This window comes from Mesoplodon densirostris, chromosome 18 (genome assembly GCF_025265405.1).
Source record: "Mesoplodon densirostris isolate mMesDen1 chromosome 18, mMesDen1 primary haplotype, whole genome shotgun sequence".
In the NCBI taxonomy this organism is placed as follows: Eukaryota; Metazoa; Chordata; class Mammalia; order Artiodactyla; family Ziphiidae; genus Mesoplodon; species Mesoplodon densirostris.
In genome coordinates this window covers 40,707,712-40,722,191 of record NC_082678.1, presented here as the reverse complement: position 1 = coordinate 40,722,191, position 14,480 = coordinate 40,707,712, and the positions used below count along the sequence as shown (strand labels likewise).

Below are 14,480 nucleotides of genomic sequence, written 5' to 3'. Positions count from 1 at the left end.
TACCCTGCCCCTGGCCGCCAGGGTGGACGCGGCAGACAACTGCCTTTACTGTGTGCAGGCTGTCCAGCCTTGAGGGTGGTCCTCACCTGGAGGCCAGGAAGCAACGCTCAGCTCTGCAAGGCTGTTGGGCTGCGGCCTCAGCGCTGCACACATGCTAATGATGGGACTTTGCATATAGACAGCTATCCTAAGCTGGGGCGCCTAATCTTCTGGGTTTAGTCAGTAAAAATAAGCAGCCTAGGCCACCAGGCTCCCTGGAGGCATTACCCTCACAATAGTCTGCTCTGAGGCTGCTTTTTCTTTCTGAATCAAGGGCACAGGTGCATAAAAAGAAGTTGCCCCAGTTTAATTAGAAGAGGAGTTGAGTGTCACCTGCTCTGTCTTCCTGCTCCTTCCCCTCTTCCATTTTCAGTCCCTGGCTCTGCTTCACTTCTCTGCTCTTAGGCCAAATTCCACCACTTCTTTTCTCCACCGATCTCCCCTCTGCCTCCCTTTTCCCTCTTCCTCCCCTTTCTGCTGCTCTCCCTTCTCCTCCCCTGTTTTCCTCTCTCTCTCTTTCACTTTCTCTTGGCTTTTTGTACACCCTACGTTTACCTGACTCTCCCTTTTCCCATGGCTGCTCCTTTCCTGTGTCCTGGTGTTTTTCCCCTTTCATCTTTCGTCTCCCAGACACTTGCTCAGACTCACCCCCTGGCCCCCGGCTCCCTCGTCTCTTCCCCACTCGCTCAGTGCAGTGGGACACAGACTTATCGATCGGCTCCAGGCATATTTCATGTTGCCCTTTAGTTAACATTCTGTGTATCTCTGTGATGGATGCCTGTTTGAAATGAGATTAATCTGCTTCTCTCCAGCAAGAATTAGCATGAACCCAGCCTTATACATCTTGCCGTTCTGTACACTTTGTGGCCCCCGAGATGTTAATAAAATGACATCAGCGCGTTTCCCTCTCTGCCTGCTCACGTCCAGGGTTAAGTTGTTTAGGGCTGGTTTTTAGTCTCCATCATTCTCTCTCATTTTATTTCCCTCTGATTTGTGTGGCTTTTTTCCTTTTGCTCTTTTGCTCTTGCTCTTTGAAACAAGAAAGTTTTATTGTGCAGATTGATGCTTCCCCTCTGGACACCTGCTAAGTGAAGGTGGGGGCAGGGCCTGCTTGGCCGGAGGTGCTGTCCTCCTGCAGGTCTGTCTGCAGCGGCACGCGGAGTAATTGCCTTCTCCGCAAACCGCAGTCCTCCTCCTCCTCCTCTTCTTCCTCCTCTCCATCCCCATGACGCAGCTAGTCTCTTAGCTTGCCAGCCCTTGGGAGGGAAAGGAAGAATAGACCAAGAAAGAACTAACATCTTTCAAGAGCCTGTCTCGTGCCAGAACTGCAGCCTTAAAACCTGCGTAAGAGCTGGATATAAGAACCTTTACTTTAACAAATGAGCACCATTAAGTTTGACACTAAAATGAACTTGCCCAAAGTCACAGGCTCAGTGAGGTTTACCTGGGATTGGTACCCGGTACCCAGGGGCACAGGGTTCCAAGTACTGTCTTTCCACCAAACTCAGCCGTCTCCCAGCGATTCTAAAGGTCTCTTCCCCTCCCTCCCTCCCTCCTCCCTCCCTTTTGAGGGTCCCACACTGGTTTTGTGGTTTTCTTCTGTCCTGACACACTCTATCCTGCATTTGCACACACTATTTTTACCACATGATTTCTAGGTCTTTTTTTCTGAATAAGTCATTTGGGTAAAATTATAATTCCCATTCCATGAAAGGGCCTTACTAAGGAAATCCCAAAAGTATATAAAATCTTTGCAATTTGAAACAACAGTCAAAAATCAAAGGGGAAGAGAGTCTTCAGCTGCCTCTTGATTCCTACCCTCACCCTGCCTTCCTGCTCCGTGCTTCAGTGCGCATGCACTCACACACACACATTAAACACTCACACACATTATACACACCACACTCACAGAGACACACACACTGCACATATGCACACAGCACTACACATACATTATACACCACACTCATACATACAGACACTGCACATATGCACACAACACTACACATACATATACCACACTCACACATACCACACATATTGTGCATACACAGACGCAGTCACACACCACACGTACATACATATGTGCACACAACACCGCATACGACACATGGACACATCACACACTCACAGAGTTAATTTTTGTGTGATAATATTGCAGATTCTGCAGGTGCCCTGTTTATGTTTCTCCCCACAGCCTCTTCTCTCAAACAGTGCAGTAAGTAAGCAGCTTGGAGAGAACCCCCATTTCTTTCATTGTCAAATTGCTGTAAAGCTGTGATTCACTTGGAGACAAGATGATTTCCTGCTGAGGCTTCATGCGCGGTGATTAGCGGGCAGATACGTAATAAACTGACCTAATCTACAGCGCTTTTCCTTTGCTCTTTCCTCAGTCTCCAGCCCTTTCACTGCCTCTTTTCATTCTGGCCTAATTGGGCCGCTTCCGTTTTAGCCGGGCCTGAGCGCTCGGTCATGTAGGACATTAGCCGCATGAGGTCGGCCTCCGTTGGAAGGTGAAGAAAACTGTTTCCCAATGACCTTTGAGATTTTCATCTATGAATGTCTGCTTTGTGCTCGCCCTTAATGAATGCTGAAGGCATTTCTTTTAAGATGTGCGGCCTCTCCTGAGAAGAGGCTTGCTGTTTGTGGGGTCACGGCACAGATGGAACCCGCCCTCACCACCCTAGTAAAGGCTGCACAGTTTTTTGTAAGAATAGTACCTGGCCGGCCCAGCCAGCTGCCTGGGACCCCATGCTCTTTGTAGCTTCCGTCCCTAAAAGGAGCGCCTGTGTGTTAGCTATTATACATCTCTCAGCCACCAACCTGATCTAATGACACCGGGGTAATGAAGATTAATTACAGCACCTACCATTTATTGAAGTACAAAGGCACTTCCCCTTTAACTCTGTAACCCATTTGCAGGTTAGGAAAAGGAAGCTTAGAAAAATTAAATGGCTTGCTTTAAGTCTCATAGCTGGTTAATGGCAGACCAGGGCTGTGTGAACCCAGGGATCTGTGCCCTATCCTACACTCTTTCCACGATGCCCTCTGTCCTACCACTGAACTTGCCATTTTTAGCCTGTATATAGCGTAATGAATTTCATGTGTCTACAACGATGACGGTTAAAAATGGATATTTTAAAAATATAATTTAGGGCTTGCCTGGTGGTGCAGTGGTTGAGAGTCCGCCTGCCGATGCAGGGCACACGGGTTCGTGCCCCAGTCCGGGAAGATCCCACATGCCGCAGAGCGGCTAGGCCCGTGAGCCATGGCCGCTGAGCCTGCGCGTCCGGAGCCTGTGCTCCGCAGCAGGAGAGGCCACAACAGTGAGAGGCCCGTGTAACGCAAAAAATATATATGTATAATTTAAACCTCTTATTGGTTTAATGGCCTTTTTTTGTGAGGACTTCTAAATAAACAAAGAAAAGAGCTTACATTTAAGTATTTTAAGAATCAAAGATATAGTCACCATGATTACTATAAATCTGTTTCTACGGTGGTAAGACAACTTCCCACCTGATGCACTAATCTTCACGATACCTCCGTAATGTCAAACTTCTAAAATCCACCCAGAGATGGAGACCTCACTACCTCTCTTAGCAGCCCAGTCTATGGTTGGGCCTTTCAGGCGTGAGATGGTTCTGTTTTATGGAGTGGAACCACATGAAATTGCTGTTTCTTGTAGGTCAGAATGGTCAAGTATAAGAAATTTCATAAGTTCAACCTACAACTTGACACCAAATCTGCTCCTGGGTCCCGTTCACTCATTTGCCTTAGTTTTGCCCTCAGGGCAGGACCATGCAAGGTTCTGCCTTGCACTTGACCAAAGCCCTTCAAACATTTAAAGACACAGTTTGGCCTTGCTTTCTAATTCTCTGCTCTTGTCTAATTCTTATTTTCTCCAACTGCTCTGAGTCCAATGTTCCTAGAGTCTCTACCACCCTGTCACCTTCTCCTGGAGGTGCTGTCGCTAAGTCAAAGGTCAAAGATCACGTCTTCATTCATTCAGCAAATATTTCTTCAGCATCTGGGACTGAAAATACAGTGGGACCTCTGGGGTGTTTACAACCTACTGAGAAAGATGGATAGAAAATAAACAATGTAATATAATCCCAAATAGTGTATTATAATGCCAGAATATTATAAGAGTTCTAAAGAAAGCTTACGCAGGGGAAGGGCCTAGAGAGTGCAGGAGAAAAGTGGGGTGGGAGGTTCTTTTTATTGGGGGCGGGGTAAGGAAAGGTTTAAGACCTGGAGTTGAACCCTAAATAAATGTATTGCCCATTGTGTGTTTGTTAAGTAAAACAATGTAAATATCCATTGTTTTGGGTGACCAGAGTTTCTCCAAAAATAGAATGATTATGTAAGAATTCTAATACCTATGATTTGCCTGTTAGATTGGAGATAAAACACCTTGCAGTGACCACCCAGGACCATGCTTCAAGAATTCTTGAGAAATAAAATAGTATAACAAAATCATCATCTAGTTTTCCAATGTAATCAAATGCATCGAGATGCATCTGCCTTTTAAAATGGTTAGAAGGAAAGGGATATGGGGATATATGTATACATATAGGTGATTCACTTTGTTATACAGCAGAAACTAACTCAACATTGTAAAGCAATTATACTCCAATAAAGATGTTAAAAAATAAATAAAATGGTTAGAGGGTATTTCCTAAAAATTGAAATTGACATCCACAGAATTATGAAAAATGGGTACCCAGGTGACATTCCACTGCACAAATATGTTTCTCCTATCACACTGACAGCAACTAAGCACTTTTTGAATGACTTGAATTACTATTTAAGTCTATTTCATTTAAATCAAATTGACTGCTGTTTTCAAAGTTGAATGTGTGTTTAAATAAAGACTGCCCCATTTCCCCGTCGTTGGCAAGATCTCCTGGTTTGGGTGTATGTCTTCCTTCCCTTGGATGGTTCTTCCTCCTTCTCTCCTCTCCCACTTCAGCCACCTGCTCACAGCCATGCCCAAACACAGCTGAGCAAAAAGGGTTCTTAGATGGCTGCCCAAGGCTGCATGGATGGGCACCCACCTGGCAACACGGGGAAAGTCAGCCACTTCTCAGCACTTCCCAGTGCCTCTGTCTCTGCTGCTGGACTCGGTGTCCCAGCGACAGGAAGGAGATAGGCAGCCCTCTGCTAGCCTAATGGGTCAGCCTATAGCAGTGGCCAGTGGCAGTGGGAATTCCCTGAAATGGTGCCAGGGCCTGCTGGGTTTCCAGCCTCATGTCAGTGTTCCCTTTTCTTTACTTTCAAACCTCCTCTGGGTAGAGAGCCGGCTCCCAGGGGTCCACACCACGTGTTTGCCAAAATGACACAAAGGTACCTTAATTTCCCTTTCCTGTTGAAGAGGTAAGCACACAGATTGGAAGGGATAACAGGGAGAATGTCTTGGTTTGGAGGTTTTGTGATTTTCGATGGGTTCTAATGAGAGGTAAGTATAGTCTGTCACATTAGACGTGTCCTGAAGGCTTCCATCCCATCAGAGGTGAAGCATCTTTGATAGACTCGGGCAGGGTCCTGTCCTCCCCAGGGCTCTAGGTTGTATTGTCACCTGTCACTTAATCCTGAGCACAGCTGGGACACTGCCACATCAACAGTGACAGTAATGCACACTCACTGCCTATTTACTGTGTGCCCGGCACTGGCCTACATCCTAAGCCCGCATTGACTTGATTCACTCTCACTATTACTGTCCCAACACAGAGCTGTCATCGCCCACCACCACCTAGCCGGCCACAGGGTCTACCGTAGCATGTACGCTCGGCAAGGGCACCCCGCAGATGTCTTTTCATAGCAGAAGTCACTGCTGAGAATGTTGGTGCCACCTCTGAGCTTGTCTTCAGGACTATTTGGAGGATCCGCTTTCCTGTCAATATCCTCCAAAATACCTGTCATTCTAGAACCACATAGCATGGTCCATTTGAAATTAATTTTTTAAATAGGTATAAAGCCACCAGCCATGTAGATAATGTTATTATTATATTTTATTTATTAGAGAACACTGAAAGAGGCTGAAGCATAAATTTGATTTGTGTGTGTATGTTAATTTTATTTATCAGAATTTTCTCTTTGTTATCGAGTCTCACCAAGAGTTATTTATACCAACCCAATCTAATAATAAGGTTACAAAACTAATCAGGCTTCACATTTTCCTAAGCAACCACCACCCCCATATAATTTCCAGCCCTTCCCATACTAATTTGAGTGTCATCTGATGTTGTCATCATCATTATTATTTTTAACTCCATTGCAAATTGTCTTTATAGGATCTTCTGAAGACAACTTTGGATTTCCACAACTTGGGAAAGCTTGAGTTCAGTGGCATCAGAGGGAGTGCCCTGAGCCAGCAGGCCCAGCGGATGTACAACGAGTTTCAAGAGATGTACAGGGTCTTCTCAGAGTCTTCCTATGACTGCTTGGACCCTCAGAGCATGGTAGAGCTTGGAAGAGCTAACTTGCAAGTTTGTCTGTTTCTCAGATGCCTGTAGCCTGTAGGGTCTGAGTATTTACTTGCATTTTCCCTGTGCATTTTCTTTGGCTCTGTGGTCCCCATGGTTTTATCGGCAGAGACCACTCTTAATTATTCTTTGTGTCAGGAGAAAGATCAGGGGAGGGCCTCTTCCAACTGCTGACTTCTCCAAGCTGATGATACACAGGGTTTCAGAGATGCTGAGGTGGGGATGGGATGATGGTGGAGGCTGTGGCTGCCCTGCAGCTCCCAAAGCTTAAGCTTTGAGCAGTGACTGCTAGGTGAAGGCCAGGCACGCTTGGACAGAATTTCATTAGTGGTCTGGGGAGTTTTCCACTCAGACCCTGGTTCCCAAGGAAATACTTAGGATGAGGAAAAGGCTAGAGCTGCATTTTCCAGGATCGGGACACAGGAGCCCACATCTAACCTGTGGCTCCAGAGAGCTAAGACCTGTGAGTCAAAGCCTGCAGGAAACAAAAAGAAGCCAAAGAGTCCGTACAGAAGTAGGGAATGGAGTTCCCTGAGAAGGAAATGGCTGAATTGCTGGAGAAGGAATTTTGAGAGTATTTGAGGGAAAAGGAGAGAGAGATTCAGCAAGAATCTGCTCTGAGCATCTTCCAACGTCTAGGGGGATCTTAGTTGGCCAAACCCAGGAAATGTCACTTTCTAAAAATTCCATTAGTCTAAAGTAAATAACAAAGAGTTGGAGTACAAAGCAGGATATATGCCATATGTTTGCTACCGTGTGATAAAGCAAAACAAAATCCTATGCACAGGGAAACATATTACAATGCTGATATGGTTGGGTTTGGGAAGTAGAAAAATACTACTACATTTTCCGACTTTTCTTTGTCTTTTCATAAAAATATGCGTAGCTACTGTAAGGCAATAATAAGAAATAACAATTCCACAAGTTAGAGATTTGAGTTAACAAAGTTTCTCTGAAAATTGCTACATTCGAAGAAAGAGGGCACACTTTGGGTTGCCAGATAAAATATAATAATTGGGACATGCTTATTAAAGGGACATGCTTATAAAAAATTTACTATTGATCTGAAATTTTATTTAACTGGCTGTCTTGTATTTTTATTTGCTGAATTTGGCAACCTTAGGAACAATAGCTAGCCACTGTCTTAAGCAATTAAAGTGTAATTAGAAGAAATAGTGTATACTAGTTTAATTAGCTTACCTTCCTCCTAATGGCCAGATCAGTTTGCTTACACTGAAAAAAATAGGATTTTCACTTGGTGGGGGGAAGGGAAGTAGGGGGTAATGATGGAATAGCCCCATTGCTGAGGTGGCTTTTGGAGTGGCCTGAGGTGGCGGGTGAGAGAAGGGGCTTCAGGGTATGGAAGGTGGGGCCCAGACGGGAGGGACAGCATAGCAACCTCACGTCCAGCTCTCTGCACCATTTTGCCTAGAGCGTCTAGGAAAAAAATGCTGCAGTAATAGGGTAACTATCTACATGGATAAACACTAAGGCACGCCATGGTGAACTGTGGAAAGTTAAATCCGTGGTATAACCTATTTGAGTACACATGTTCATAGTAAAGAGCACAGCAGGATGGGCCTTCAGAATATCATGTTTTCTTACGTCTACGTGATGTCTCTTCAGGAATTTGAAAATGATGTCTCTGAGTTTAATCAGAAGGTAGAAGACCTTGACCGGAGACTGGGGACTGTCTTTATTCAGGCCTTTGATGATGCCCCTGGTTTGGAGCACGCCTTCAAGGTTTGTAAAGTAGGGGGAGCCACCCCCATGCTTTATTCCCCCCCGCCCTCTTCCAACTGTTTTGTTCCTGCAGAGAGGAATTGTTCTGTTACAGCAGTATTGTGGGTGTCCCAGGGCAAGGGAGTGTGCAGAGCTGGGCTTCTCAAGTTGACAGCTAATGCTTTTCTGCAAACAGGACGATGTAAAAATGCTTTGTAAGTGAGTATCTTCTGGAATGCTTTCTTTGGGCCTTATCAGTAGAGTACCCATTGAAAGTGAAGAAGCCTGCTGTGGTCACCATCCTAAATCCATGGCTCTGCAGCACCGCGGCTGTTTAACCGCTGCCGTCAGGTTGGTTCAGGCTGGAGCGAACCACTCAAGCACAAGTAACTGGAGTAAGAAGACGCCAGCCCGGGCCCTGTGCTGCCTAGATCAGACGGTACGCAAATGTGCAGGAGGAGGAGGTTTAGGACGATGAGTAGGTAAATGTCTACAGAAATGACAGATCTGGGTTGTGAGACCTGAAGACTTAGTGGAACAGAACAGACCTTCTGTAAACTGTGACGACACTTATTCTGTAGAGCCTGAAAGATTAGAACCAGGACTAATCAGGTTACAAGGAGGCAGAGTTTAGCTAAGTAGAGGAAAGAGGTTTCTGTTAATGTTATTTAAAGATGGAATAAATTTCCTTGAGACGTAGGTTAAGTTTCCAGGCACTGAACATGTCAAACGTAGACTGGGTGATTGGTGGGACAATTGCAGAAGAGGCTTAAACCCAGGATGTGTGAAACCATGCTGTTCTAGAACACTGGGCATATATATATTTAACTCATTCAAGAATATACATATGTTGGGCTTCCCTGGTGGCGCAGTGGTTGAGAGTCTGCCTGCCGATGCAGGGGACGCGGCTTCGTGCCCCGGTCCGGGAGGATCCCACATGCCGCGGAGCGCCTGGGCCCGTGAGCCATGGCCGCTGAGCCTGAGCGTCCGGAGCCTGTGCTCCACAATGGGAGAGGCCACAGCAGTGAGAGGCCCATGTACCGCAAAAAAAAAAAAAAAAAAGAATATACATATGTAGTCTTTAATAAATACCTACTACTCCATAACTCACATAGGAAGAGTTGTAGAATTTCCCTCTCCAAGTATTTAATTCCAAGAGAAGGGCTTATATGTGTCTATAAAATAATCCCTTTTGCCATTAACTGTCATGGCTAATTGGGATGTTACCACTCAGATAACTGGTGAGGCTGGAACCCCATTTCTGCCTTGAGGATGTCCAGCCCTATCCCTCCCATAAATCCCTGTGCACCATGAATTTCAAGGTGTCTTCAAGTGTCTCACATATACTCTCAAGTTGCTCTGTCTTTGAGATCATGGTGTCTTTGCTACTTGTCTGCAGTCTCCCTTAAAAATGTCATCTGCCCAGGAAGGTGCTTTCGGGGGTCTTACTATTGCTCTTCTGATGATCCCCACCATGACAGCATCTACATTTATGCCAAGGGCATATCTGTGTGGGTTCCAAACACCCCAAACTTTGCATTTTGTGGTGGAGCAGGGTTCTGAGCAGAAGCAGCGAGAGACCTTTCCAACTTTGCACACCCTTTGCTACCAGGTCCTGAAGCAACATTGCTCATACCCGGAGTCTCAAAGGGCTCTCACAGAGCAGACTCTTCTTCTTTGGGCTCCAACACCTCTTCTCAACAAGGCTACCCACCCAGCCTGTGCGACCTTTTAGGAAAACCATAACCATTCGGTCCCTTCTGCCTCCTTGGTTTTCTCTTTTTGGTCATCCCGCCAACAAGAAACCAAAGCCCTTCCCTCCTCCTTCAGCCAAAACAAAAGCTTCCAATGTATATAATTTCGTGCAAAGAAGTGCCTTTTCACGCTGGGGAAGTAGGGACCCCTGAGTCCAGATACCCCTGTTACTGCCATAAGGCCATTCGACCACTATGTGTGCCTCAGTGGACATGGCCAGAAGGGGTCCGTCCAGGTCAGAGAACCTGAGTCCGAGGGTGTGGGCTGGCTGCAGTGGTCCCTCGGCCCACACCTCTGTACCTCTCAGCAGGATGTGTGAGCCAGAACTCGGTGGAGACCTGCTCTCTTGTGCCTCCATGGAGGGAGAGCTACTTCCTGCTGTCTCCAGAGATCTTGGTGATTTTGGGTTGGGGGACTGGGTGGTCCTAGAAGTCATGTATTGTTATATCCTAAATATAACTGGAGTCTTCCACGACCTTGTCTCAGGGTAGCATGAGGATTAGAGAAACACAATCCAGCAACCAGGAGGTGATTAAAAGCATTTCACATTCTGATCCCGCTGCTCCCACCAAGGGGTTAGGGCAGTTGTGATGCACAGGAAACATCTGCGAAGTATCCTTGCAATCACTGCCTTCTGGGGGCAACTGCTCCCTGAAACTCTTTTCTTGGTCCCCACTCTCAAATTTTAGCCCTCCCAATTCTCCCCAACACCCAGCCTATTAGCTTCATTTTTCTTCTCCGTCGTCACCCTCCATATCTGCATTAGGTCTTTATGATGTACAGCAGCTTACCCTTTCTGGCATCTTTCATTTTCTCTTTGTTTTACCCTCTACCCAGGTTCTTACAACACGGCAGGGTCTGGTATGTCATTCAGCACACAGGAATCCCTCCTTCAGAAACAAAGACCAGAGGGACAGACTATGAATATTCTGCCGATTCATAATTATCCATCCAGTTGCACAGTAACGGTTTTTTGACCCTCTTACATTTGTGGACAGACATATGAAGGAAAAACCAGGATACGAGATTAATGTAACCTTGGAAAAGTTGAATCTGTGACTTTTTCCCTTCTTTTCTGCCTCCTCTGTAGCTGCTAGACATAGCAGGAAACCTCCTGGAGAGACCACTGGTAGCACGGGACACATCTGATAAATACCTGGTGCTCATCCGCATGTTCAGCGAGGACCTGGATGCCGTGAGGGTGATCTACAGTCAGCATGTCCAGGAGGAGGTGGAGCATGGTAAGCTGCTTGTCACATTTGAATGGGGGACATCGGTTACCAGAAAGGGTGCCACTCTTCTGTGTTTGTTACACGTCTGCTGTGAATCCAGGGCATTCTCCCAAGAGCACAACCTTCTTGCTTGAAATTCTAGACTTGGGTGATTGAAGAGTTCACTGAACTGTGCATTTCCCTGTGTCTAGGGCAGGATTGGTAGACTGACCCAGAGCAGTGAAGTCCTGACCACTGCCTCGGGCCAGTTTAGATCTCAGCGTAGTGTGTGAGTTGACCCTCAGTCAATGTCGCCACACTGATTAATCTTTAACATACCTCAGTCCCACAGTAGATTTGTACATGCCTGAGAAAAGGTTCTTATCCCTTCCAGTGCCTTATCAACCATGCTTTTGCAAGGAGGAACCAGCAGGAGCCTGACAAAGGGCAGTAACACACCGAGGTTATTGTAATTCTTAGATGCCCTGTCTTGTCTGTTTGAAAGTCAAACACAAGTTCAGTTCAGCTTTGCAAATGTTCCTTGAGGCCTTGCTATATGCAAGGTAAATTTGTGGGCACCGCATGCAGAGGCAGGCCAGGGTAAGGGAGAGAATAATTAATCCTGACAGGTGGTTCTTCAAGGAACGTGATTGGCATGAACAGAGTTACAAAGAACTGTAGCAAAACAAGATGAATTGGGCTGGGAGGTGGGAGGAAGAGTTAATGGAGATGGTGGCCTTGAGCTTGACCGTGAAAGATGGGGAGATGGACAGCCAGGGAGAAGAGGCAATGGTCTTGGATGCAAAGGCAAGAAAGGGTGTGGAAGGTGACCAGTCAGACCTGCCTGAGCCAAACAGGGTATATAGAGGGAGATCAGGTCAGCCATCGAGTTTGGAGCCATGTCATGAAGTGCTCTGAGTGCCCTATTAGGGAATCTGGAATTCATCCTAAAGGCAACAGGACATTTTCAAAAGTTTTTAAGTAATGGCGTAACAGGACCACTATTTCTATAAACAGGTTTCACAGTGAGGTCATTAAGAATGGCTTCCACTTAGGAAGTCATCCCAGAAAAATCTGCTGGCCTCAGCTTTATGAGGGACCATCCTCCTGACTTCTCACAGTGGGATGCAGAGTTTGAAAACTCAAACACCTTCAGATGCATATTGAATTTCTGTTGTGCATAACAAACTATCACAACCTTAGTGGATTAAAACAACATCCATCTCTGAGCTCACAGTTGTGTAGGTCTGCAGCCCAGTTTGGTGTGCCTGCATTCTTCACTCAGAGAATCTCAAGGCTGAAATCAGTTAACTGGGCCAAGTTCTCATCTGGGGTCTCTGGGGGAAAAATCTACTTCCCAGCTCATTTTTGTTGGTAGAATCCAGTTCCTTATGACTGCAGGACTGAGGTCTCTGTGTCCTTGTTGGCTGTCAGCCAGGGCCTGCTCTCAGAGATTAGAAGCCCTCCCGTCCCTAACCACATAGCCACCTCGTCTTCGAGCCAGTAATGGCATGTTGAATCCTTCTCATGCTTCAGACCCCTGACTTCCCCTTCTGCCAATAACCAGAGAAAACTCTTCTCTTCAAGGCCTCACCTGATTAAGTCAGGCCCACCCAGGGTCATCTCCCATTTGCCATATAATGTAACGTCATCACAGGAGTGATATGTCGTCACATTCGGTTTCCACCTATACTTAAAGAGGAGAGACTCATGCAAGGGTGAGGGTCATTGGGTGTCATCTTAGAATTTTGCCTACCACGGAAGCCAAGTAGAAAATGACAGTGTTGGACCTGGGCTGAGTGTAAGGCATCAGGGAGTGGTGAGGTCCATGGTCAACTAAAGGACAAGACCAATATTCAGCTCCTACAGTTCATTAGAAAGGGGGCTGGTGGTTGCCAGCCTTCCCAGTTTTATCAGAGAAGCTGGAAACTGAGGGGTTTTTTTTAATGAAATCTTACAATTGTTAATTTTTTTTTTTTTTTTCTTTTTGCGGTATGCGGGCCTCTCACTGTTGTGGCCTCTCCCGTTGCGGAGCACAGGCTCCGGACGCGCAGGCCCAGCGGCCATGGCTCACGGGCCCAGCCGCTCCGCGGCATATGGGATCCTCCCAGATCGGGGCACGAACCCGTATCCCCTGCATCGGCAGGCGGACTCTCAACCACTGCGCCACCAGGGAGGCCCACAATTGTTAATTTTGACAACTGATTATAAGCAAACAAACCCACTCAATGGACTGAAGTAAGAATATCCAGGCTCTGCTAACTCTGGTCAAGGGCTTCGTAATGCACATGGCCTGTCGCATACATAATCTTACTGAATTCTCACAGAAACCTTGGAAGTTAAGTGAGGAAGATATTATCCCCATTTTATATATGAAAAACCTAAGGGCCTGAGAGATTAAGTTGTCTGTTTAAGGCAATGTGTCTTTTTTTTTTTTAACATCTTTATTGGAGTATAATTGCTTTACAATTGTGTGTTAGTTTCTGCTTTATAACAAAGTGAATCAGTTATATATATATACATATGTTCCAAGGCAGTGTGTCTTAACCCTGACTGTACAATTAGAATTATCCTGAGTGCTTTCTAAAAATACTGATGACAAGGCCCCATGCAGACCAATCAAATCAGAGTGGCTTGGATGGGGCCCAGGCATCAGTGTTTCTAGAAGAGCCCCAGGTGACGCTGATGTGCAGCTGGATTGAAAGTCACAGGTGTGCAGTCAGAAAGCCAGTTAGTGGCAGAGCTGGGCTGGGAACGGCTGTCCTCTGTTGCTGTTTAGCATTCTTCCCAAGGGCACTCTTCCTTCCCCCTTAGCAGAACTCGGTGATGTCCCAGGAATTTCCATCTCAGTGTAAGCCCAGGGTGACTTTAGCAGGTGGAGGTGGATGAGGCAAAAAGTGCAGTAAGTGGTGGGAGGTGGGGGAGTGTTCATGGGTAGAGTGGGTCTCAGGCCTGGAGCCTCACTTCAGTCTGCTGTGCCCTGTCCCCAGGCTTCTCCTCCGTGCATAAGAACATGCCCGCTGTGGCCGGGAGGCTCCGCTGGGCGCAGGAGCTGAGGCAGCGCATCCAGGGTCCCTTCGACAACTTCAGACGCATGACACACCCGTGAGTACCTCGTTCCTGAAAGGCAGGTTTGTTTCAGGCTTCTGCTCCCGCTCTGTACTTCGAGTATTGTAGCAGCGCAACTCAGTTACTTGAGGCACAAAAATCATCTTTTCTTTCCATTTCCAGCAATCAGCCAGTATCTTAGTCCGTTCAGACTGCCGTA

General features: G+C 46.5%; 1 protein-coding gene across 2 annotated transcripts in view; it reads left to right on the top strand.

Moving 5' to 3' along the window:
* The window catches only part of DNAH9 (dynein axonemal heavy chain 9), a 314,223-nt gene that overhangs the window by 21,943 nt on the left and 277,800 nt on the right, over positions 1-14,480 (top strand). For both annotated transcript variants that reach the window (XM_060082642.1, XM_060082641.1), the window contains exons 7-10: positions 6,333-6,500; positions 8,151-8,267; positions 11,092-11,242; positions 14,203-14,317. In XM_060082642.1, the coding sequence (XP_059938625.1) occupies positions 6,333-6,500; positions 8,151-8,267; positions 11,092-11,242; positions 14,203-14,317 (551 nt within the window). The remainder of the gene's footprint in view (positions 1-6,332; positions 6,501-8,150; positions 8,268-11,091; positions 11,243-14,202; positions 14,318-14,480) is intronic.